General features: G+C 47.8%; 1 protein-coding gene across 4 annotated transcripts; it reads left to right on the top strand.

Moving 5' to 3' along the window:
• On the top strand, positions 594–25,401 carry PRMT2 (protein arginine methyltransferase 2). 4 transcript variants are annotated; one of them, XM_018052535.1, is made up of 11 exons: positions 594–719; positions 1,921–2,017; positions 6,766–6,873; positions 7,523–7,705; positions 11,320–11,481; positions 12,462–12,533; positions 19,746–19,921; positions 21,543–21,672; positions 22,463–22,599; positions 23,938–24,109; positions 24,812–25,401. In XM_018052535.1, the coding sequence occupies exons 2-11, from the start codon at positions 1,979–1,981 to the stop codon at positions 24,842–24,844; spliced, it is 1,212 nt and encodes a 403-aa protein (XP_017908024.1). In that variant the 5' UTR covers positions 594–719; positions 1,921–1,978; the 3' UTR covers positions 24,845–25,401. The 4 variants fall into 4 exon arrangements, with proteins under 4 accessions (XP_017908024.1, XP_017908015.1, XP_017908019.1 ...); XM_018052526.1 differs by having other exon boundaries at positions 595–719; positions 12,369–12,533; XM_018052530.1 differs by having other exon boundaries at positions 595–719; positions 1,929–2,017; positions 12,369–12,533.

Consider the following 26,442-nt stretch of genomic DNA (forward strand, 5'->3'; position numbering starts at 1 on the left):
TGACCAGCATATATGTGCCGAAACGTCATCCTGTGAATCTGACACCTACGCCCACTTACACAGTCTACTCGACCGCGACCCCAGCCGTCCTCCTTTCTCTAGGATTTTGACCACCTCCTTCTACCTTTCCAGCTCCAGCGGCCCCCTGCCCTGGAAAGAATGACACAGGATTTACACTTCACTGTGTGGTTGTGAAGGTTACTGAATTATTACAAGAAAAGCACAGGAAAGCTTTCCCGGCCCTGCTCCGGCGGGAATCAGCCATTTCTGTCGCTCCCAGCCGGTTTCTGACCCCGGACTAGGACTCGCCCACCCCCCGCCGTCTGACTCCCCGCCCCACGGGACGCGAGCTCTAACACGAGCCGGCATCCGAGTGCAGATCCCGAGTTTGCGCAACAACCGAAGGCGGGACCTCAAAACGAGTCTCCGTAAGGAGCTCCACCTAGGACTGAGTCTTCCCCAGGATGCGCGCGAGCGCACGGCGCCTGCGCAGTTCAGGGCTTTGGCTCACTCTCCAGACAAGGGGGTGGGCGTGGACGGTGGCGCATGCTCGAGGAGCCGGTTCCAGGGCGGGGCCTTCTACGGCGGGGTTGGCGGGGCAATCTGTTCACAGAGCGCCTGCGCGGGCAGAGGGCGGTGGCTAGGGTTCTTGGTGGGTGCTGGCCTCCACTCCTTTCCGGAGGTGTGGACGCCGACCTCAGCGGAGAAACGCGACTGAGGTAGGCTTCCCGTGGGCAGCTCGGGCGACCGGACCGCGCGTAAAGCTGGACATGCCAGGGGAGGGGAGGGGTCCTCTCCCGAGGTGTGCGTCAGCCGGCGCACCGAGGCCGCCGTTCTCCTTCCCGGGGTCCCGGCGCCTTCCTGCTTCTGCTCGCCCCCGACCGCGGGCTCGGCGCCCCGCCCACAAGGCCACGCCCCCATTCGCGCCACGCCCACGACGCCGCACCCTTTGCCTTACTGCCCCGCTATCTCCTCAACCACGCCCATAGTGCCCGCCCCTCCCACAGCCACGGCCACTTTCCCGTCTGTCATTGGCATCCGGGACCACCCTACCCGAGCGCAGGTCCCATTCTCTTCCCCCACTACCCGTTCCGCTCTTGGATCACGCCCCGTCCCTCCCTTCATCCTCCTTTCACCTATTTCTCTCTCTGGCCCATGGGCCACCTGCCCTTCAGGGCCCTCTCCCCCAACCGTGCTCCGCCCCTTAGCCGAGCACCGCCCTATTATTCTGCCCCGCCCACCCAGGCCCTGTCCGTCAATACGGCCACGCCTCATCTTCCGGCCCCGCCCCATGCTGGCCTCGATTCAGTTTCCAGTGAAAATGCAATGTATGTGTATTAGTATTTGTAATTATAAACGTCACAAAAGCAAGTACTAGGTATTGACTGATAATGTGAAGCCCTCATTTCAAACGAGGAATTGCTGCGTAATTAAAAAAACACATCTATCTCAAGAGCACAATGTGAGTTACACTGTCAATGGAAGAATAAGATTGAAACTGAAATGAAAAGTCTCTGGCAGGTGCAGACCTTGGTTCCTGTTAGTGGAAACACTTTAAAACCCAGGTAGGAAATTTTAATTAGAGTCAGTTGTCAGGGTTCCAAATTAAGGGTTGACATCAATTTATTGTTTTAAATTTACCCAGTGATCTAACAGAAAGTAACAGGCTTTGCCAATAAACAGTTAACACTTTGCAGGCTAGCGATGAAAATATACACTGTTTGGAGTTCATAAATTTTAAATGTTTTCAGTTGATTTTGTAAGAGTTGTATTTGTAAATTTCATATCTGTTCATTCTTCACATTCTTTACATTTACTTCCATTTGGTGGAAGACCTTTTTCATGGACCTTAAAAGATAAGTGAACATTATGATGCAACATAACAAGCATTTTCTCATTCTCTCTTTTTTTAAAAAATAGAAATGAAGGGGAAAATGAAACATTAAAGCAGCAGTTATGTACAGATCCCAAAGGAACCATGGCAACACCAGGTGACTGCCCCAGAAGTGAGTTGCAGGTAATTTCAGTTTTGCTGTTTGTGAACTTGTATTTAAAGACTGGGACCATTGCAGAGAGTGGAGCTCACTCACTCACGAAGTGATGGTGATTTCCTTGGACCTTGGAAGGTGGCCACTAACCAGGGGCTGCTTAAACAGAGGACATGCACTGTGAGGTCACACAAGACATTCTGAATTGGGCATTGTAAACACCTCCCAGGAATCTAGGGTTCCATATTTGGGTCTTGAGCTGGTGAAGCAAGCAGAGGTTTTTTTTTTTAGTTGTTAAAAACATCCCAGACAGAATATATTAGACACAGATTGGGTATTAGAAAAGATTTATATATTTATGCTTCTTTTCTGCTTGTAACACGTATCATTCAAGTTAACAATAAAAAATAAAAAGTCACCTTAAATTTCAAGGAATGTTGATTATGTAAAATTAAAAAACAATACTCTAATAAATGTTTTTTTAAAAACATTTTCATGTCTGTGATATCAATTTTGACATTTCTTTTTTTCTCTTTTCATTCTAATTAGTGTTCTGAATTCATGTGGTTTTTATATATAGAAATTTTATTTGTAGTTAGATCATTTCACTTATCTGTTTTTTAAAATTATCAGAAAGTGTTTTAATTTTGTGGATGTCTTAATTTTCTTTTGAGAAATTAAAAAGTACTGGAACATTTATAGAATCAGGTCAGTTCAGTCCAGTCGCTCAGTTGTGTCCGACTCTTTGCAACTCCATCGACTGCAGCACACCAGGCCTCCCTGTCTATCACCAACTCCCAGAGTTTACTCAAACTCAAGTCCATTGACTTGGTGATGCCATCCAACCATCTCATCCTCTGTTGTCCCCTTCTCCTCCTACCTTCAATCTTTCCCAGCATCAGGGTCCTTTCAAATGAGTCAGTTCACATCAGGTGGCCAAAGTATTGGAGTTTCAGCTTCAACATCAGTCCTTCCAATGAATATTCAGGACTGATTTCCTTTAGGATAGACTGGTTGGATCTCCTTGCAGTCCAAGGGACTCTTAAAAGTCTTCTTCAATACCACAGTTCAAAAACATCAATTCTTCTGTGCTCAGCCTTTTTTATAGTCCGACTCTCACATCCATACGTGACAACTGGAAAAAACATAGCCTTGACTAGATGGACCTTTGTTGGCAAAGTAATGTCTCTGCTTATTAATATGCTGTCTAGGTCAGTCGTAGCTTTTCTTCCAAGGAGTAAACGTCTTTTAATTTCATGGCTGCAGTCACCATCTGCAGTGATTTTGGAGCCCCCCAAAATAAAGTCAGCCACTGTTTCCCCATCCATTTCCCATGAAGTGATGGGACCAGATGCCATGATCTTAGTTTTCTGAATGTTGAGCTTTAAGACAACTTTTTCACTCTCCTCTTTCACTTTCATCAAGAGGCTCTTTAGTTCTTCTTCTCTTTCTGCCATAAGGGTTGGTATCATCTGCATATCTGAGGTTATTGATATTTCTCCCGGCAATCTTGATTCCAGCTTGTGCTTCATCTAGCATTTCTCAAGCTATACTCTGCATATAAGTTAAATAAACAGGGTGACAGTATTTATAGGATAATACTGCAAAAAATTACATATTACAGAGAAATGGAAACTTGCTAACATTTTGTCATATTCAGAATATAAGTATGTGTGTATATATATATTTACATACATATATATATATATGAATGAATGAAAAAACCATGAATCAAGTCTGTTCCCCAGTCCCATTCTTCTTCTTCTATCTCAAGGGCAAACACTACTATGAATTATGAATTGATCTTTGTGTTTCTGGACTGTTTTTTATTCTTTTATGCCTTATGTCGGCATCTTTGAGCAATATATGATATTGTTTGTGTGTGCTTTTTAGAATTTACCTAAATGGTGGAAATTTGAAATTTTCTGGGCTATCCAGAGTATGTTGCTTAATTTTCAGACATTTGGGAAATTTTATATTTTTGTTATTGCTTTTGGTTTTGCTTAATGTTTGGTCTGAAAACGCAGCATTTCAGTCTTTGGAAATTTACTCATGCCTGCTTTATGGTCTCCTTGTAAGGACTGTTTGGCCTTACACTGGGCTCATTGTAAGACCCTGTCTGGCCTTGGATGTTGCATGTGCACTTTCAGAGACTAAGTTATTCTGCAGTTGTGGGGTGTGGTGTCCAGTGTTGTCACTGTCATATGGGTCTTTTTTTTTTTCCCCTAAGTTTCTCACTTGTGTCCAACTCTTTGCAACCCCATGGGCTATATAGTCCATGGAATTCTTCAGACCAGAACCCTGGAATAGGTAACCTTTCCCTTCTAGAGATCGAACCCAGGTCTCCCACATTGCAGGCAGATTCTTTACTAGCTGAGCCACAAGGGAAGCCCAGGAATACTAGAGTGGGTAACCTATCCCTTCCCCAGCAGATCTTCCCCACCCAGGAATCGAACAAGGGTCTCCTGCGTTGCAGGTGGATTCTTTACCAACTGAGCTATCAGGATGTCATCACCGTCATATGGGTCCTTACTTAGTATTGCTCAAATCTCTGGATTCTGTCTGATGTTTTGTCCATTTGTTCTTTCAACTACTGAGAGAGATGAGTTTCAAAAATCTCTGCTGTGATTTTGGATTTGTCTGTTTTTTGTTACTTCCATTTGGATCTATCACTTTTTGCTTCATATATTTTGAATCTCTGTTACTTGGTACATATGTTTAGGTTAGTATTTGTTTACTAGATTAGTTGACCCTTTTATTTTTATGAAGTCTCTCTTTTTACCTATTAATACTTCTTGCCTAGCATCTACTTTGTCTTATATTAATTTAGTGGTACCAGCTTTCTTATGGTTAGTGTTTGGATGGCACACAGACACATATATATCTATATTTTCAACTAGTCTAACTCTATATATTTAAAGTATTCCTCTTGTAAAGAGCCTGTAGTTGTGTCTTTTATTTTCCTTTTAGGTAATTTTTGCCATTTAATTAGAGTGTTCAGTCCGTTAACATTTAACATAACGAGTCTAACATCTTGCTGTTTGTTTCCTTTTTGTCACAGTTCTTCCTTTTTACGTTTCTCCATTCTTGCCTTTTAGATTAATGAAATATTTTCTATAATTCCATGTTATCTCCTCGATTAACTTTTTAGCATTACCTTTTTATATCATTCTAGTGGTTACCCAAGAAATTATGTTGTGTATCCTTAACCTATCCCAGTCTTTTTTTTTTTAACCTCTTCACAACTAAGATCATGGCATCTGGTCCCATCACTTCATGGGAAATAGATGGGGAAACAGGGGAAACAGTGTCAGACTTTATTTTTCTGGGCTCCAAAATCACTGCAAATGGTGATTGCAGCCATGAAATTAAAAGACACTTACTCCTTGGAAGGAAAGTTATGACCAACGTAGACAGCATATTCAAAAGCAGAGACATTACTTTGCCAACAAAGGTCTGTGTAGTCAAGGCTATGGTTTTTCCAGTAGTCATGTATGGATGTGAGAGTTGGACTGTGAAGAAAGCTGAGCACTGAAGAATTGATGCTTTTGAAGTGTGGTGTTGGAGAAGATTCTTGCGAGTCCCTTGGACTGCAAGGAGATCCAACCAGTCCATCCTAAAGGAGACCAGTCCTGGGTGTTCATTGGAAGGACTGATGCTGAGGCTGAAACTCCAATACTTTGGCCACCTCATGTAAAGAGTTGACTCATTGGAAAAGACCCTGATGCTGGGAGGGATTGGGGGCAGGAGGAGAAGGGGACAACCCAGCATGAGATGGCTAAATGGCATCACCGACTTGATGGACATGAGTCTGAGTGAACTCCGGGAGTTGGTGATGGACAGGGAGGCCTGGCGTGCTGCGATTCACGGGGTTGCAAAGAGCCAGACACGACTGAGCGACTGAACTGAACTGACAGTGTAAGAATCCTCCAAATTAGTTCCATTTACCAGCCCCTATTTTTGTGCTGTGTTGTAACCTTTTACTTCTATATATGTTATAAACCCCACCATAAATTATTAGTTTCTCTGTACTATCAGAAGTCTTCTTTGTAAAGTGTAAGTAATAGTTTTTCCCCGCATATTTACCCTTTCTGGAGTCTCTACACATAGCACTCTGCAAAAACTCAAAGTCAGTCACTCCATGCACTGCTGGCGAAGTGCCTCACCCTTAATGGAAAGAACCTGACAAATGTTTGAATGAAACCTATGCCTATGTGTCATCCATGTCAGTCTATCCCATAGAGATAAAATGTCATCGTGTCAGGATAAATGTGTGCAGATGTTTGTGGACATAGAGAAAGTCCATCAGCAAAGGACGACTGAAGACTCAGGCAGCATTCTGCTGTGTAATGTTAAGTAGCCACTGAACATTATAAGTTAGAGTTCTGCAGGTGGGGAGTTTGCCTCAAGGTATTATGTGAGTGAAAAAAGAAAAAAATTTTAAAAAGTGGCTGTGCAATCTTTGACAGAAAGCTATGTCAATAGAAAAAATAAACTGGGTGTGTATGTATGTATGTGTGTGGGCATAGGTGTGACATGCGCACGGAGAGGTGTGGGGACCTCCTGCTGCTCCATGTTCTACATGGACAGCAGGCAGCTGAGGTTAGGGGGTGGTGGGGAGCCAGTGGCAGCGAGCATGGAGCTGAATGGGGTGAGAGTGAGTGGAAAAGAATCGAGTAGAGAGATGAAGAGAGACAGAGACAGGCAGAGATGGAGAGAGAGGAAGGGAGAGGAAAGGCTGCCCCCATCACCTCCCTTTCTCCCTTGCTCTGAGCAGGAGGAGGAGGACCCTGCCACGCAGGCTGAGGAGGAGCACCTCCAGGGGGCTGTGTACCCAGAGGAGTTCGTGGCCATCGCAGACTATTCTGCCACCGATGAGACGCAGGTAGCCATGTGGGTTTATTCTTTGTGGGCTCAGCATGTTCAGTGGCAGGATTAGATGTCAAATTTGCAGAAGTCAGCAGATTTAAATAAAGAAGTATTCAGATACTTCACAGCAACAGAAGACCCACGAGTGACCCTTCCAGGCTAACAGATCCAGGTCCTAAGCCTGATGTGTAGGGTCCTTGGGTGAGGAATGGGGTTGGGGAGGAGGTACCTGCTTCACCTCTGCTTTGAAACCCTTACTTGTAACTTAATTTAGTTAAGGGAAATTGGGTGTAAAATAAAAACATCTACTTGAACGCAGCTTTCTTTACTTTGTAATAGTAATTAGCGTAAGCCTCCAGCAACTGAATCAGCTACCATCTAGCTGAGTTACAGTAAAGGGGCTGTTAGAAATTCTAAGAAATTCAAGCTGTTCGAAAATGCTTGATCTTTCTTGTTAAGGTCTGCTTTTGTTTCTTGTAGATTTCCAAAGAAATTCCAAAATCCTAGTGTGATTTTCATAGACTGTCAGTTGATGTCCTTCCCATTGACTCCTTACTGCAATTGCTGTAATTTGGGACCAGTGATGGAGGTTTATCACTGAGCCACAACTGAAATACCAACCGCAGGTTTTTCTTTAGTTTTCATTTCTGTATATGTTTCTCTAGCTCAGCTTTTTGAGAGGAGAAAAGATCCTCATCCTGAGACAAACCACTGCGGACTGGTGGTGGGGTGAGCGTGCGGGCTGCTGTGGGTACATCCCGGCGAACCACCTGGGGAAACAGCTGGAGGACTGGGACGCCGAGGATTCCTGGCAGGATGAGGAGTACTTCGGCAGCTATGGAACCCTGGTACTGCCTCCTGCCTGCCCAGCCAGGCGGAGCCGCTTGCCACTCTCTGGTTTTAGGTTCTAACTTTAAAAATAATTTCTGGGCTTCAGCTCAGTTCTTCAGAGTGGGGCCTGCAGATGTTTTCTTCAGCCCAGCTGCTCAGCTCTGCCATCCAAGTGCTGAAGCAGACTTAAAAATTTCAGTGAGCAGGTCTGCATTCCAATAAAACATTATTTATAGACACTGAAATTTGCCTTCCATATGATTTCATGTGTCGTGTTTTTGGATTTTTAAAAACCATTTAAAAATGTAAAAGCCAATCCTGGCTTGCAGGCCATGAAAAAGCAGGTGATGGCCTGGATTGGCTGTAATGTACCGATTCCTGGTTTAGAGATACTATCCGAGCTATGGAATTATAAACTTTCCTCAGTGTTTAAAAAAATGTAGTAACTTTTACAGTAAAAATAAAATGTAAAAAGTTGTATAAATCAGTAGTAGTATTACCTATAAATAACTAGCTTATTAGTTTGGTTTTTTCCAATGTGAATGAAGACCCAAAGTTCTATGGTCCAGACAACCTGTTTGTATTTTAGACTAAATAAAATAGATAGTTGAAGGATGAACGTTTCAAATATGGTAGATTCAGTTCTGTAAGGTTATAAGGCAACGTTGAAAGGTGTTGTTTGTGAATGTGTATAGAAGTGGAGGATCTGGAGATCAGGGACTGGATTCCCCTTAGAATTTGGATGATGGTTACTGGTAAAGGGCATCCGTGTTTGGTGAGGCCAGGTGGGAAGGCCTGGGGTGTTGGCAGGGTTCCGAGTGGGATTGGGTACAAGAGTGTGTGCACTGTGACTATGGTGGGTAAAATCTACAGGTGCTTTTTAGTGTACTTTTTTGTAGATATGTATTGTGCATGTGTGTGTGTGCTCAGTGGTGTCCAAGTCTCTGTGACCCCATGGGCTGTAGCCCATCAGGCTACTTTGTCCATGGGATTTCACAGGCAAGAATACTGGAGTGGGTTGCCATTTCCCGCTCCAGGGGATCTTCATGACCCAGAGATCTTACCCTCATCTCTTGCGTCTCCTGCATTGGCAGACAGATTCTTTACCACTGAGCCACCTGGGAAGTCCCCATCATATTGGATCATTAAAAATGTTAAAGTAAATGGGAAACCACTCATGCATGTACATGCTTGTTGTTCAGTCTCTCAGTCATGTTCACCTCTTTGTGACCCCCGTGGACTGCAGCATACCAGGCCTCCCTGTCCCTCACTAGCTACTGGAGTTTGCCCAAGTTCATGTCCTAATGCTCAAATTCACATCTAAATTCATACTATCCAACCATCTCATCCTCTGTCATCCCCTTCTTTCCCAGCATCAGGGTCTTTTCTAATGAGTCAGCTCTTCGCATCAGGTGGCCAGAGTACTGGAGCTTCAGCATCAGTCCTTCCAATGAATATTCCGGATTGCTTTCCTGCAGGATTGACTGGTTTCATCTCCTTGCTATTCAAGGGACTCTCAGGAGTCTTCTCCAGCCCCATAGTTCAATAGCATCAATTCTTTGGAGCTCAGCCTTTTTTATGGTCCAACTCTCACATCCATACATGACTACATGGACCTTTGTTAGCAAAGTGATGTCTGTGTTTTAACATGCTGTCTAGGTTTGTCATTGCTTTCCTTAACAAGAAGGAAGCGTCTTCTGATTTCATGGTTGCTGTCACCATCCACACTGATTTTGGAGCCTAAGAGAAGAAAATCTGCCACTGTGTACATGCTTAGAGGTTTCCATCTAGTAAGAAAGAGTTAATGAGAAGCTGAGGTCTGTCTCTTCTGTGAGATTTCTCCCAACAGCAGTGTAGACACTTCTTTCAAGTCTAAGCTGCATCTGTTTTATTCTTTTAAATTTATTGAAAAGGAGTAGTCCCATACACTGTTATCGCCTTTCTCACATAGCTGTACTGCTTTGAAAGTCTGTTCTGCTCAGTAGCTCCAGTGTGTTGATTTAGAAAGGATCGTGTTTGCTTTTTTCATGCCAAGCGATGCTGTAGTGGATGTTCTCCTACGTGAATCCTGCTCCCTTTTGCTAAATTCCCACTGGGTGGGTTTGAGGGGGATGTGTGTATGAGTCTTTCTGGGGTGGGTCAAGCCAAGCCACCCGCCTGGAATGTCAGCTGAGTGTGCGCCTCCCAGCGGCGCAGAAGGTGCATTTGCTGCAGGTCTTCACAGAAGAAGCTGCCAGCTGAAAAAAGATTTCCCATCTTAAAGGCAAGAAAAATAGGTATCTCAGTTTTGATTTGCCTTTTTAGCATCTTCATGGCCTGATCTGTTTATTTTTTGAAACTAATGTTATTACTGTTGTGCTTCCCCTTTGCCCCTGCCCCGTTGGTTGGCATTTTACTGTGTTTTATGGAAAGTGAATTTAGGGAGGAGTGACATCTTTGTGGTGATACGCCGACTCTCCTCATTTCTTAATCCTGGTGTTATGTCTCTTTAAGTTTTGAGGTTTTGATCATGTCTGGTTGTGTACCTTTCTAGGTGAATCTGTAGATGTTGTATGATTGCAAATAGTTGGGAAAGTGTGCTGTTCATATCTGTTGGATTAAGTTAGCTGATACTGTTGTTCGCATCTGTGTCTCTTATGATTTTCTACTTGTCAGTTACTGAGAGAAAGGGTATGGAAACCTCTGGCTGTAGTGGCGAATTTGTGTTCCTTGTTGCATTTCTCCTGGCTTTTGCTTTGTGCGTTTTGAAGCTCTGTTGTGGAGGCGCAGGAACCTTTAGAATTATTATGTTCTCTTGCTGCAGTGATTCTTGTGTTGACGTGGAGGCTCCCCACCACCCCCATCCTCAGTCGTCTGCTGTCCATGTCATGACCTGATGCTGTTCGCTCTGAAGTGTATTGTATCTGAGGTGAATGCAACCACACCTCTTCCCTGGGTTCCGTATCCTGGCTCTGACCTGCAGGCAGGACATCTGGGTCTCAACTTAGTCCACTTTGGTGGTCTCCCTCTGTCTGTCTGTCCCTGAGGAGCCATGGGCCCGCGAGGCCCACACAGGCTCCTGTTGGTGCTGACCTGGTCTGGGTTGCCAGGCCCCTGTCGCCACACCCCCACCCTCCAAGTGCTGCTTGGGCTGGGTCTCCTTGGCCGGTGTGTGGGGATGGTGCTGGGGGTGCCCCCTCTGTGGCTTCCTGAACTGTGTGGAGGAGCCCTGCTCTGCCTCCTTGGGGATGCATTCGATTCCCGTGGGGTGCCGTCACCTCCTGCAGCCTCTGTCAGTCTTGTCCATTTTCTCATGGCGGATCTTGGCCATGTTGTGTCAGGTCAGGAATGTGGCTGCTTCTCCCGTGTCCACCTCCGGGTCCACACCTGCTTCTTTGCTCACCTGACTGTTGGAGAGGTGCAGCCCACTGCATGGGAAGGGTTCCAGAAGCTTCTACCTCATTCCTTCATTGTCTACTCTTATTTGTATCTGTTGGCATTTTTTTGGTCTTCTGATTTTTGCACGTATTTTTAGGCATGGGGTGGTGTGGGGCTTTATGGGGGTTAGGTCAGGCTCTGATTGTCCAAGGTCAGAGCGTAGCATAGCGTTAATGACAGGCAGTGATCCTTCCTTCACGTATATTTCATCTAGAAACTTCACTTGGAGATGTTGGCAGACCAGCCTCGAACAACTAAGTACCATAGCGTTATCCTGCAGAATAAAGAATCCCTGAAAGACAAAGTGATTCTGGACGTCGGCTGTGGGACTGGGATCATCAGCCTCTTCTGTGCACACTATGCTCAGCCCAGAGCCGTGAGTCGGGAGGGTCTTGGTGATGCCTCTGCTGCTTAGTGAAGAGCACAGCGTGTTTCTGAAGGCTGAGCCCTCCAGAGGCCATGCTGTGGGTTTGATGAGTCGCAAGCAGCACATAGTGGAATAGGGCAGGACAGTGAGCTGAAACTGGTGGGATGTTTTTGTGAAACGTTTACTTCAGTTACGTTAGAAACACGTGTATCCACGTGTCAGGGCTGGGCAGCTTGTGTAGACTGCTATCCTGGTGTCACGGTGTCCTCCCGCCCCAAATGTGACCCTGCCAGGGTCAGGGTGGACCACTCTCTGGGACTCCTGCTGGGCTCCAGTCCTCTGCCATTTAAGGCCTGTCTGAGCCGAGCAGAGGTGCCCCTCTCAGCGGCCCCGAGGCAGGAGGATGAGGCTCACAGGTGGAGCTGCAGTGCAGTGCTGCCCGAGTCCCGATCCTGCCAGAACCCAGACGTAGCATTTAGGACTTCTTAGATCCTCGATTGGTAACTAGCTGCTGGAGGCCTCAAAGTCTCACTGATGTCATTTGAGGGCCAGGAGTCTCCTGTGTTGGTTATGGATTGTTGCTGTGTATATGGGAGCTAGGCCGCTGGGCCTGACCCGGGACCCCTGGGGTGGGCGGCACCCATGGGTGCGGAGGCTCTGTCTACCTGCACACAGCCCTGTGCCTGTGTTTTGGCAGAAGGTGGAGTCAGGGTGAGAGGCAGGCCCTCCCGGGGCTCCATCAGGGGAACAGGGTGGCCATCCACTGGCCGCCATCCAGCACGCTGCCTTCCTTTCTCTGATGCTGGTTCTGACTCTGCTGGTGATTTGGGCTCGGGGAGAGTGGACAGCTGGCCGTGGTGTGGGGCGCACATGGATGGTGTTTCTGTCACGTGTAGGTGTTTGCGGTGGAGGCCAGTGAGATGGCCCAGCACACGGGGCAGCTGGTCGTGCAGAATGGCTTTGCTGATATCATCACCGTGTTTCAGCAGAAGGTGGAAGACGTGGTGCTGCCGGAGAAGGTGGACGTGCTGGTGTCTGAGTGGATGGGCACCTGCCTGCTGGTAAGGGGCCGTGGGGACTGCTGGGGTGGCTGCTTTGGGCTCTGGAATATTCGTACATCATGATTAATTTTGACTTTTTCCTAAGGTGACATGTCAGTGATTTCTTGTTTGAACATTGGCTCAATATCTTGAATTTTTAATAGATTAAAAAAAATCTTTATGGGAAATCTAAGTCAGAGTGAATGTATCTTTCTGGTGAGTGATTTACATAAATTTCTGTTCTCTTCGAGAACCTGCGAATATCCAGTGTGTGATGTTAGGCTGTGTTTTCCTTGCTAGCAGAGCCTGTCTACCCCCAGTTGGTCTGCCCCCTCTCTGTAGCCCCCTGGTCTGCATTGCTGGCCAGCCTGAAGCCCAGGCTGTCCCAGGTTCCCTCCCCAGTCTCGCCTGGATTGGGGTGGAGAGGTTGCTGGTTTGCCCACCCACCCTCCACAGTGGTTTCTGAGCTCCCGAGCTCTCTGTACTGCAAGGGCAGGTGAAAGGTGAGTGGGAGCCGGGCCTGCAGGTCTGTGTCTCATTGGACCCTCGGCCCACCCTCTTTCTGGGACCTAAGATGTTACAGTGAAATGTGGTCTGAAGTTTAGTCTCGGTAAAAACCCAGAGAAGTGACGTATGGATGAAGGGGAGGGGGACACCACCGGGGTTTCCAGCAAGAAGTTTGTTTTAAATAGTAAGGAACTAACCTATATGAACAATGAGAATGTTGGTCCTCACTTCTTACAGACTGCAGAGATTTGGGAAAGTGACAGCAAATGACACTGAACCTTAAGACTTCTGTCTGGATGATTTATCTATTGTTGAAAACGGGGTATTGAAGTCCCCTACAATGATTGTATTGTGCCTATTTCTCTTTTCAGATCTCTTAATACTTTCCATATATATTTAGGTGTTTTGCCTTTTGATGTTTTAACTGAGCATTTTATATGACTCCGTTTTCTCTCCTTTCTTAGCGTATCGGTTATACTTGTTCTGTTTTCCTTTTTTAATTGGTTGCCCTACAGTTTCCAAGGGCTTCCCTGGGGACTCAGTGATAAAGAATCCACCTGCTATGCAGGAGACCCAGGTTCAGTCCCTGGGGCGGGAAGATCCCCTGGAGAAGGAAATGGCAACCCACTCCAGTCTTGTCGCCTGGGAAATCCTATAGTCCATGGTGAGCTGCAGAGAGTCGTCATGACTGGGCACAGAGAACAGCAGTTTCCAGTATATACTTACAGCTGATTCACGTCTGTTTTCATCCAACATTGTGGTGATTCATGGCTAGTGTGAGTTCTTTATGAAAACAAAATAATTCTGACTTCTCCCTCCAGTCCCTTGTATGAGCATTTTCATTCGTTTTGTTACACATAAGCATAAATACACATACATGGTCAGGCACTGTGTTGCTATTATTTTGGACACATTGTTAGATTAGTTAGATTAAATTGTTAGATTAATTAAGAATGGGAAAAACAGAAGTTCTAGTTTCATCTTCACTTCTTTCTCTTTTAGTGCTTTCCTTTCTTTATGTAGATCTGCGTTTCTGATCTACAGGCAGACCTCAGAGATAGTGCAGGTTCATATCCAGACCACCATGACAAGGCACTTACTGCAATAAAGCAAGTCACACAAATACGTTGGAAACCAGTGCATAGAAAGTTATGTTTACCCTATACTGTAGGGTGTGCAATAAGCGTTACATCTAAAATAACAATGTACATGTATTAATTAAAATACACATTATTGCCTAAAACTGCTAACCATCATCTGAGCCTTCAGTGAGTTCTAATCCTTTTGCAGTAGTAACATCAAAGATCCTTAATCACAAGGACTTCCCTGAGAGTTCAGTGGTTAAGGCACTGTGCTCCCCATGCAGGGGCCCAGGTTCAATCCCTGGTCAGGGAACTAAGATCCTACATGCAGCACAGGGCGGCTTAAAAGAAACCGCACAACAGAAAACCAAGAAATACATTAAATATTTCACTCCACTCTCTTCTTGCTTTCAGAGTTTCTGAGAATTCAGGTGAAATTTTATCTTTGTTCCTCAGTAGGTAGGTGTTTTTCCCCCAGCCTCTCTCAGGACTTTATCTTTTGAGTCTCTATGGTTTGAAGATGACATGCCTCTTCATACTCCCCCCGCCACCACCACACATTTATCCTGCTCGGTGTGCTCTTCACGCCTGGATCTGTGGCTTCTGTTTGGCATTGTTGTTGTTCACTCACTCAGTTGTGTCCAACTCTTTGTGACCCCATGAACTGCAGCACACCAGGTTTCCCATCTCCTGGAGTTTTCTCAAACTCATGTCCATTGAGTCGGTGGTGCCATCCAACCATCTCATCCTCTATTGTCCCCTTCTCCTTCTGCCTTCAACCTTTCCCAGCGTCAGGGTCTTTTCCAGTGAGTTGGCTCTTCACATAAGGTGGCCAGCATATTGCAGTTTCAGCTTCAGCATCAGTCCTTCCAAAGAATATTCAGGTTTGATTTCCTTGCTGTCCAAGGGACTCTCAAGAGTCTTCTCCAACATCACAGTTCAAAAGCATCAATTCTTTGGTACTCTGCCTTCTTTATAGTCCAACTCTCACATTCATACATGACTACTGGAAAAACAGTATGTTTGACTGTCCGGATGTTTGTTGGCGAAGTAATGTCTCTGCTTTTTAATATGCTGTCTAGGTTGGTCATAGCTTATCTTCCAAGGAGCAAGCATCTTTTCATTTCATGGCTGCATTCAATGTCCACAGTGATTTTGGAACCCAAGAAAATAAAGTCTGTCACTGTTTCCACTTTTTCCTCTTTTATTTGCCATGAAGTGATCAGACCGGATGCCATGATCTTAGTTTTTCGAATGCTGAGTTTTAAGCCTGGTTTTTCACTCTCCTCTTTCACCCACATCAAGAGACTCTTTAGTTCTTCTTCGCTTTCTACCATTAGAGTGGTATCATCTGCATCTCTGAGGTTGTTGATATTTTTCCCAACAATCTTGATTCCAGCTTGTGAGTCATCCAGCCCAGCATTTTGCATGATGTACTCTGCATATAAGTTAAATAAACAGGGTGACAATGTACAGCTTTGTTGTACTCCTTTCCCAATTTTGAACCAGTCAGTTGTCCTGCATAAGGTTCTAACCACATGTAGGGAAAGAGCAAATCAGCCAAGATGGCGTGGTCAGGGTCTTGCGTCCCACGTTTTGTAAATACGTGGTTTTGTAACAGTGGCGATCACTTACAGCACTGTGCGTGTGCATCGTGTTGTACTTGCTTGGTCATGGACCACTTTTGTTCTGGAAACATATATAAGCCCCACCTGAGAAATCCTCCTTTGCCACTGCACCCGCCATTAGAGAATAAACACATGTCTGCAGGCCCTACGGCGCCTAGGTTTTCTTCCAACCTCCCTGCTCGTGCCTTACCTACCCTGGGTTCAGCAAACGGTGTGAACCATGTAAGACGCCACGTAAGGTTCTAATATGGCAGTGGTTTTATGTCCCCTCCTCCAGTGGACCATGTTTTGTCAGAACTTTCCACTATGACCCATCCATCTTGGGTGGGTCTGCACGCATGGCTCACAGCTTCATTGAGTTACACAATCCCCCTCACCACGACAAGGCTGTGATCTGTGAACAGAGTTGACATTAATTTGGGGAAATTCTCAGTCATTTTTTCAACTCTTTCTTCTCTTCCCGCCTCTCATTCTTCTCTTGGTATTTTTGTTCTGTGTCTATTATACCTTTTGTGTTTTGTAGCCCTTCAGTGTGTTCTCTTTTTCAGCCTGTTTTGTTTTGCTTTTCAGCTTTGGGAGTTTCTGTTTTCATTTCCTCAAGCTCAGGCTTGTTGTTCAGCTGAGGGTCCTTACTTAACGAGCCCATCAAAGGCATCCTCCACTTCTGTTACATTGTTCAGAATGTAAATAAATGCTCTTGAACATTTCTTTTTGGTTCTTTCTAAGAATTTTCATTTCTCTGTTTACACTGGCCATCTGTTTTGCATGCTGTCTGCTTTGTCCATTAGAGCCCTTAGCATATTAGTCATAGTTGTTAAGTTCCCAGCCTGATAATTACAGTTGCCTACTGTGTCTTCCTTTGTGGCTTAGTGGTAAAGAATCTGCTTGCAATGCAGGAGACCTGGGTTGGGAAGATCCCCTGGAGAAGGGAATGACAACCCACTCCAGTATTCTTGCCTGGAGAATTCCATGGACAGAAGAGCCTGGGGGGCTGCAGTCCATGGGGTCACAAGTAGTCTAACATGACTGAGTGACTAACACTTTCACTGTGTCTGAATCTGGTTCTGAGGTTTGCTGTGGCTCTTGTACTGCTCATATGTCGTGTTTTTTTCCTGATAGCCAGATGTGATGACTGGATAAAGGGTCTGTGTAAACAGGCCTGTAGAGACGTGATGGTGAGATATGGAGGGAGTTGCTCTGGGGTCTCAGTGTTGAGTGATCCTGGGCCTCTGGACTGTGAACCCCACAGGTGCTTTTCAAGTTTTCTCTCCTTTTAGGTGGGACAGGATCGCTGGAGGGTGCTCGAGTTGGATAGTATTCTTTCCCCAGCTGGTTAGGCTCTGTTAAATAGTCTCTCCGGAGGGCAGACCCTGTTAAGAAGAACAGAATACTCTGGCGTCTTTCCAGTGGTTTGTTTCTAGCTTGTGAGAAGCACTGGGACTTTTCTCTGGTATTTACTGTGGGGGCCCTGTCAGGGGTCTGCCTGGAGTCTGGGCCTCAGCTTGTCCACACTGAGCCCCAGCAGCCTGTCAGCCTCGGTTCAGCTCCCTCCCTGGCCCTGGTTCCAGGGATGTTTCTGCTCTGGTGAGTTGCGATTCTCTGTGCAGCTCCTTGACTTACAGTGAGGCTGCATCCAGACCAACCCATCCTAAGCTGAAAACACCGAAATCCAAAACGCAGGCAACACGCCTCAGCTCTCGAACATCACAGCTGAGCCTCATTGTCTTCGACGTGCTCAGAGCACTCCCGCTTGGCTACAGTTGGGCAAAATCATAACCAAAGCCTGTTGAAAACGAGTGTTGAATGTCTCATGTAGTCGACTGAATACTGTCCTGAGAGGGAGAGGCTGTCAGTGTGTGGACTGTTCACCCTCATGATTGCATGGCTGATGGGGGCTTGGCCTGTGTGGCACGTGTGTGTTGCACTATGTATCACTAGCTGGGAAAAGATCAAAATTTGAAGCATAGTTTTTACTGAATACCTATTGCCCTGTCATGAAGCTGAACCATCATAAGTCAGGGACTGTCTTACAGGCCTCTCAGTTTTTCCAGTTTGAGGGTGACCATTTACTCTGTGACCTAATTTCTCTTAATGGACTTTAGAAGAGTTGTTGACTTTTCAGTTCAGCTGTTTGCTTGTTAGGATAGAATGGCCACTTCCCCCAGAGCAGGAATGAATCGGGAAGGGGTGCTCCCCTGTTCCTGCTCAACATTGTCCTGGGAAATCTAACCATTGCAAGAGAGAAGGAATAAATGGGAGCTAAACAGAATGAAGGCACAGGAATAAACCGTGTTCTCAGACAATGTGATTGTTTTTGTAGAAAATGCCAAGGAATCTCCAAAAACTTTCCTAGACTAGTGGGCACGTTTAAAACGATCATGGAGTACAAAGTCAGCATACAAAAGCCAGTCACATTTTTATACACTAGCACTGTTCACAACTGGTTACAGTGGCTCCAGAATGATGACACTTGGCAAAACATGTGCAAGTTCTGGATGCTGACTCCAGGTGATGCTGACCAACACGCATTGGTCATGAGCTGGAGACGGCCTCGTAAGGATGCCCCTTCTCTCCAGGATCATCTGTAGATTTAATACAATTCCAATAAAAATTCAAGCAGGATTTTTTTGTAGGTGCAGATAAGCTTATTGTAAAATTTATGTGCAGTGTAAACAAACTAGCCCTGGAGAAGAAAATGGCAATCTACTCCAGTATTATTGCCTGGAAAATTTCATGGACAGATGAACGTGGCAGGCTGTAGTCCATGGGATCACAAAAAGTCAGACATGACTGAGCACAGGCAGGCTAGAATAGCTGATACAGTTTTTAAAAAATATTTATTCAGCTGTGCCGGATCTTAGTTGGGGATCTTTGTCATGGCATGTAGGATTTTATTTCCCTGACCAGGGATTGAACCTGGGCCCCCTGCATTAGGAACGCAGAGTCTTAGCCCCATAACCACCAGGAAAATGCCGCAGTTTTTGAAAGAAAAACAAAATCGGAAGAACTCTACTACCTGACTTTAGTATAAAGCTGTGGTGGTCAAGACTGTGAACCTGGTGAAGTGATAGACACATAAGTCAGTGGAACAGAATGGATAGTAGATTCCTACAAAGGTGGTCAACTGATTCTTAACAGAGGAACAGAGTTAATTTAATGAAGAAAAGATAGTCTTTTCAACAAATTATGTTGGAAGAGTTGGCCATCCATAAACCAAAAAAAGCTTGAGCTTTAAGCCTCATACCTCATCTTGAACAATGAACTCAAAATTGATTGTATCTAATTGCTTAAATATAAAACTGTAAAACTTTTGGAAGAAATCATAGAAAATGTTCGTGATTAGTCAAAGGGTTTTTAGGTGTGACTCCAAAAGCATACTCTCTTAAAGGAAAAGTTGATAAATTGGATTTCATCAAAATTAAAAAGTCTGCTCTGTAAAAGACAATGTTAAGAAAATGAATGAAGGCCAAGATTAGGAGAAAATATTTGCAACTCACATGTACAGTGTGTACCCTGAACATATGAAGAATCCTCAAAATTCAACACCCCCGAGGGGCTCTTGGGGTGCTTGCTGCTTTTGACATGAGGGTCACGTGACCTCTGTGGCACTCCTGCTTTGCTGTTCCACATTTTTGAGAAGTGACTTCAGTCAACTTAAAGCATGGTGAAGCTTCTGAGAATACCTCAGACCAGAGTGATTCTGTTTGAGAGTTAAGACCCCAAAACACTTATGGTGACAGCTATCTCCTCGGTGGGCAGGGTGGGCGAGAGGGCAAGTTCCCTGACCGTTGGCCATGCCCAGTTCTGAGGAGCAGTGTGGGTCAATGGGCTTAAGCCCAGGCTGTGACTGAACTCGGTGACCACTGTTGTGACGGTGTAAGAGAAGCCCTCCGGTGAGCTGGCAGCTCGTCCTGTCCGTGACGGTCCCCGGGATATGAGTGCCGTGGCGGGGGCTGGGGGCTGGGAGCAGACACCGTCTCAGTCACTGTGTCTCCTGTGTGCCTCCCTCCGCGCAGTTTGAGTTCATGATCGAGTCCATCCTGTATGCCCGGGACGCCTGGCTGAAGGAGGACGGGGTCATCTGGCCGACCACAGCCGCCCTGCACCTGGTGCCCTGCAGCGCCGACAGGGACTACCGCAGCAAGGTGCTCTTCTGGGACAACGCCTATGAGTTCGACCTCAGCCCTCTCAAGTGAGTGTGGGGCTCCTGGCCTCCAGGGCACGAACCCTAAGCCAGACCCTGACATCGGTGAGTGCCCTCAGGCGAGCGTGGGCTCCCAGCCTGTGGGACCGAACCACAGGCCAGACCCTAACCTCAGTGAGTGCCCTCAGGCGAGCGTGGGGCTCCCGGCCTGCAGGGCCACAGGCCGCAGGGTTAGACCCTAACCTTGGTAAGTGCCCTCAGGTGAGTGTGGGGCTCTCGGCCTGTGGGACTGAACCCCAGGCCAGACCCTAACCTCGGTGAGTGCCCTCAGGTGAGTGTGGGGCTCCCAGCCTGTGGAACTGAACCCCAGGCCAGACCCTAATCTCAGTGAGTGCCCTCAGGCGAGTGTGGGGCTTCCGGCCTGTGGGACTGAATCCCAGGCCAGACCCTAACCTCGGTGAGTGCCCTCAGGTGAGCGTGGGCTCCTGGCCTGCAGGGGCACAGGCCGCAGGGCTGGAAAACCCTCACCGCTGGGAGTCCAGTGTGTTCACGTGACTGAGAAGTCTGCCTATTGCCTTACTGGCCTTGAAGCTGATAACAGAATTGAAATGGCCTGTTTATAAGGCCCCACACAGATAGGAAACATAAGGTAATGTGGGCCATTAAAACAGACAGATGATCCCATTAAGAGCCAAGAGTGTTTAATAAGGGTGGAGAATGTGTTAGTGGAGCCCCTGCTGGCCTCGCCACAGAAAGCAGTGCCCCAGAATCCAGGGTGGCTCTCCTGGTTTCTGACTTACGGTCATGCCTGTGGCAGAGCTTCAGGTTTTGGCATAAAAGGTCTCCTTACAAGGGCCTCCCGTTTCTCACATTTCCTCCTCGAGAAGGATGATGTGTGTATGTGGCTGCCTCCCCTCCGAGGGTGCCAGGAGGCAGGGACGGGAGGCCTCGCAGTTGTCCTGGGGCCAGAGAAGGGCCCCTCATTAGAGATGGCTGCTCACCTGCCAGATCACCAGGGCTTGGCAGTAAGATGGGGGCCTCTGGGCCTTTCTGTTTTTTATTAAAAACTCAAAAAAAGAAAAAATATCAGTGTAGAGGTACGGAATCTTCCCTCATGTGTTGAATTGTCGCATTCTCAACCCAAATCCGAAAGTGGGTGGAGAGGGGGGTCTCCGACAGCGGCTCTGTGGTTTGTGCAGAACTGATGTGGTGGGAGTGAGGGAAGGTCTGGAAAGGGCAGGGGGCTTCTTGTATTGCCTGGTGTTAATGTCTGGTAAAGTGACCAGGGAGGGCAGAGAAAGCTCTGAGCAGGGCCTGCAGTGTCTGGAAAAGGGCACCGTGAACTGGGTGTGGGAGGACCATGGCCGTGCATTTCCCAGGGACATTGGTTGGCCCCTTGGAGGAGACGTGTTCTCTCACACCATTCACTGAAATTTAATTTCCTGTGGCTTCCGTGTCCTTCGGGTATGTGAGTGGGATACAAAAGGATGTGCCTGTGGCTCCCATTCTCAGCTGCTGCCCACCAGAGCTGGCCTCCTCGGCCCTGCCTTTTGCTCTTGGAGCTGCAGACAGTGAGTTGGCATTCCTGCTAACACAGAGGAGAGAGCGAGACAGCCTGAGATGGGGGCTATATCATCTCAGATGCTGAACACTTACTTTTTCCCCCCAGATCTTTAGCAATTAAGGAGTTTTTTTCGAAGCCCAAGTATAACCACATTTTGAAACCAGACGACTGTCTATCTGAGCCATGCACCATATTACAGTTGGACATGAGAACTGTGCAGGTTGCCGACCTCGAGGTGAGGAGAGATGACCCTTCCTTCCTTCCCCATGTAATCATTCTAATAAATGAATTAGAGTTGTTGCTCTTGATTTTCCCAGTCTTTTTAATCTATTCTGATTTTGTTTTTAGTATTTTTAGGTTATTTTCTTTATAGCTAACCTCTTAACATCTTTAGTTATTTTTAGATTTATGTTTGATATTCTCAGCTTGTTCAAATTCAGATAAATTATGTGTCATGATAGGATTTGAATTAAAATTTTTTCCTAAGTTTTTTTAGCTCCCACTTATCAAAATTCTTACAGTTCTCCTACTTACCATCTGTGGCCATGAGGTGGTGTGTGTGGATCTGGACAACCCCGTTTTAAGGGGTCCCTCCAAAGTGGAGGTACCCTCTTATGGAACTTAGAATACAAAACCACATGGACTGAACCTGAGGCTTCAGTTCATTTTGGGATCATAGAGACTCAATCTGGAACTTCCTGTTTGTGCAGAGAATTGAGAAATTGTCCCGCTTGGATTTGGGGACAGAAAATCAGGACAGTGAGACCTAGATTGCTTCAGACCTTGCTGATTGTCTGCAGCATTTGAGTTCAGAATGCAAGTTGTAACGTTTCCTTTCTCTGGGTTTTTGACATGTTCGGCTAAATTAGCAAGTTACAGATTTGTGTCGTAGCTACTGAGGTAGACAGTGTGGCTGTCCAGGGTGGTGTTGTGGGTCTTGGATGGCCACATGGAGGTGGCCGCTGCCCATGGGTCCCGTGCGCCCAGGGCCTGCACCCACTTCTCACCCATTGCCTTAAACACAGACGATGAAAGGCGAGCTGCACTTTGACATACAGAAGGCAGGCACGCTGCATGGATTCACAGCCTGGTTCAGCGTCCAGTTTCAGAACCTGGAGGAGGACGAGCCACAGCTGGTGCTGAGCACCGGCCCGCTGCACCCGTGAGTGTGCCACCCCCCCGCTCACCGCGGGCCACAGAGGAGGCCTGACAGAGTCACGAATGTGAAGGGCTAGACAGTCAGAAGTGGACCCAAATCTCTCCAGACCCGGCCAAGCACGAGGCCGGGCATGTGGGTGGTGTGTGGGCGCTGGGCAGGGCTGTGTGTGGAGGTGAGTCCGGGTCACCTCGGCCCCTGCACAGGTATGGGAGCCCCCGATGCCCTGGATGGTCAGCCTCCGCTTTCTCTCCGTGGCCCCCCTGCTGCTGCAGCTCAGAGTGCCAGGGGCTTTTCCTCTGACTCTTGGAGAAGGCGGATGTTTCCTGAGATGCGATTTTCATGTAGTAACATTTCAGAGCTGCACGCCTGCTCCTGCGTGTGGGGATGCAAGCTGTGTTGTCTGTCTGTGGGGCTGGACACAGCAGCCCCTGGAGCACTGCCTTCACGTGGGGACTCCACTCCCCTCCGCATGACCCTGCTACTCACCTGCACCGTGCGGTTGGCAGAAGTGAGCATGGCCTCAGGGAGGGTGGTGGCCGCCTGGGTCAGACCCCACTGTGGCCTTTGGGCCGGGGAGGACCTGGGCATCCTTTGTGAACGTGGGGCAGGAGGAGGAGCTGAATGGCCAGAGTGGACTCCAGCCGGGCCTCCTCCCAGGCCTGTGAATCAGGTGTGCCTGGCGTTTCCCACTCGAGCACTGGGTGGGGATCATCCACACTCAGGTGGTATGGGGGTGGAGATGGGGGACCTGTGGGCTGGGGCAAGGAGACCACCACTGTGGCTGAGGTGGGCTGCCTGTGCATCAGAGAGAATGTGGCAGAAGGGAAAGAGGCCACAGAGAACCTTCGTGCTGGGTGTGACTGGGCCCACACCAGGCACTTGTGTGTCCCAGCCATGGAATTTACAGAGTTTGGGGTGTCCCTGCTCACCCAAATGCTGCACTTGTCTTGCTCACACTCAGCCAAATTCAGAGAAGTAATGACTTCTTTTGGGCACGATTTCATGAGTGTGAATCTCTCTTTAACTGCATGAACTAGGACAGTGGGCGTCACAGTTCAGGGTCGGTGGCTTTGGGTAGGCACTGCTGTGCCAGCTCACAGAGGCTGGGTTGACCCAGAGAGCGGCCAGGACCTGTGTCTGGCCACATTCCCTTGTGGCCTGTACACCTCTGTTTCCAGGGAATCTGAGTGGCATCCAACAGCTGCATCCACCCACCTCCCCGCCCAGGTTGTGACCCCACCTGGGTCCTGTGCAGCCATCTGATCCCCGGACGGGGCCGTGGGAGTCCCGTGGGCTCCCCAGATGGGGCAGGTGTAGATGACCACATGCCCTGTCTTGCAGCACCACCCACTGGAAGCAGGTGCTGTTCATGATGGATGAGCCCGTCCCTGTCCTCGTGGGAGACGTGGTCACGGGCGCAGTGGTGTTACAAAGGAACCCCGTGTGGAGGCGACACATGTCTGTCACCCTGAGCTGGTCCATCACTTCTGCACAAGACCCTGCGTTACAAAAAGTAAGACATTTAGCTCTAGAGTCTTGTGCTCTGATGCTGTCCCGGAAGGTGGCGGGTCTGTGGTGGTCACAGTGGTGGGTGCCTGTTCCCACCCCAGCAGACTCTGTGCCAGAGCTGGTCTGGGTTGTTTTTCTAATCCTCATGGCAGGAGATGGACCCTCCTGTTCACAGGAAGCAGAGGTGCAGGAAGCCAAGTTCTTCCTCTAGACTCGGCTGGTCAGTGAGAACAGAGACCGGGAGACTCTGGGTGCAGGGAGAGCCGAGGGTTGCTGGTTAGTGAGAACAGAGACCGGGAGACTCCAGGTGCAGGGAGAGCTGAGGGCTGGGCTGTAGTGTGGCCTCGCTCACAGTGTGTGCCTTGCCGTGGCCGCCGAGGATGTGTGGTGGAGCCGTGTCCTGGCGGAGGCTGCAGTTTTAGGCTGAAGTGAGCATGGCTGGTGGGGCCTTGTGGCTCATGGCTCACAGGGGCCACTGAGAATCCTCTTCCTCACTCAGGTTCACACAGGAGAGAATAATCAGACACACCATTTTGTGCTTGGCTTTATGCTGAAAATTGAAATGCTTCTCATTAAAAGAAAAGCCTTCACCTGAATGCCAGCCTCTTGTCCAATATTAAATTATTATTAGGAAATACTGTATGTAATGAAACTGACATGATTTGCTGTCTGATTGCTTTGTTTTCCTTTCCTTTGTCTTTCTCAGGTTGGGGAGAAAGTCTTTCCCATCTGGAGATGACAGAGCAGCTCTGTGGGGGATGTCCACTGCATCTTGGGGGACATATGTGACTCCAAGGAGTCACTCCTGGACGGATGCGTGTCCTGGGAAAGCCATGGACTTACTCCAGGATGGGGTGGTGGCACTCTCACCCACAGGCTCGGGGCTCCAGGGTCCTCCCCATACGCCCGGTGCTGCGGGGCCCACCCTCACCTTTGTCACTGCCCTGCCTGTCCTGAAACCTGGGCTGTGTTTCCAGTGTCCACTGTGGGTAGTTGGTGGCCCACTGTCCCTCAGCCAGGCCAGTCCTGAGCTCCCAGGACATGCGTGTCAACCCTGTGCTCTGAAGGTGGCTGTTCATGCATCGTGTGTGCGTATGTCCTTCCCGCCCTTGGCTCATCGCTCAGCTCACGGACGTGGGGTCCCAGATCGTCGCAGGAGCTGGAGGTGCGATGCACGTGGTGGGGCTCTGCATGGGGTAGTCCGCTTGTAGAGACGTCTTCCAGATAAGTTATGGGTCGGCACATAGGACATGCTCAATAAATATTTTTTAACAAGTGAATGTCGGTGTATATCCTGTTTCTATGCACATATGTTATTTTTCAGAAGCATGGGTCATACTATGTGCATTGCTTTATAACCTTTTTTGGTGTGTGTGATTTTGATTTTTACTCAACTTTTTATTGAAATATGAATTACATACCCCAAATTGCTCAAGTCATGAGCATACAGATGGGTGAAGTTTCACAAAGTAGGCACACATGTAACCAGCCTTCAGGCCAAGACCCTTCAGCACGCTGGAGGCCCCCAGTGCCCCTCCCACCCCGAACCACCACTAAGGGTGATGCTGGCTTCTGTGACCAGGGGCTTTAGCCTGGCTCCCAACACCGTGTGAATGGGACTGTACATTGTGAACTTGCTGTAGGCTGAATGTTTCATGTCCTCCCGAAGCTCCTGTGTTGAAAACGAATCCCCAGTAAGGTGGTGTTAGGATGATTCCATCATGAGGATGTGACCCCATGAATGGATTTCATGCCCAGAGGTCCAGAGGCAAAAGGCCTATTTTGCTGTGACCTGTGGAATCACACTCAGGCACACCAAGGACTTCCCTGGTAGCTCAGATGGTAAAGCGTCTGTCTATAATGCGGGAGACCTGGGTTTGATCCCTGGGTTGGGAAGATCCTCTGGAGAAGGAAATGGCAATCCACTCCAGTACTATTGCCTGGAAAATCCCATGGACAGAGGAGCCTGGTAGGCTACAGTCCATGGAGTCACAAAGAGTCGGACACGACTGAGTGACTTCACTTAATGGAATCACACAAGTTTGTCCTTCTTAAACACAGTGACAGGATGGGGGCAAGACAGACACTGCTGTTCTGATGGGAGGTTGGAAGGAGTCAGACAGTGAGGGGTCCCAGGCACGTCCAGACACAGCAAGGCAAGTTCCATCAGCTCGTAAGGCTGGACAGGAATCCTCTGGTTTGATGCTCTGCCTTCCAGGCCCACTGGGTGGCAGTAACCCTTCTGCTCTGGCCACCCAAGCAACTCGCTGTGACAGTGCCACCCCCAAGACCTTGGGCTGCGTCATTCCAGTGAAACCAGAGAGACACCCCTCCTTC

The sequence above is a fragment of the Capra hircus genome, chromosome 1 (genome assembly GCF_001704415.2).
Source record: "Capra hircus breed San Clemente chromosome 1, ASM170441v1, whole genome shotgun sequence".
NCBI lineage: Eukaryota > Metazoa > Chordata > Mammalia > Artiodactyla > Bovidae > Capra > Capra hircus.

Coding starts and splice junctions, on each gene's coding strand:
- PRMT2 (XM_018052526.1), top strand. CDS start 1,979: ATGGCAACACCAGGTGACTGCCCCAGAAGTGAGTTGCAG. Junction 2,018..6,765: donor GCCCCAGAAGTGAGTTGCAG/GTAATTTCAGTT, acceptor TGCTCTGAGCAG/GAGGAGGAGGACCCTGCCAC. Junction 24,110..24,811: donor AAGACCCTGCGTTACAAAAA/GTAAGACATTTA, acceptor TGTCTTTCTCAG/GTTGGGGAGAAAGTCTTTCC.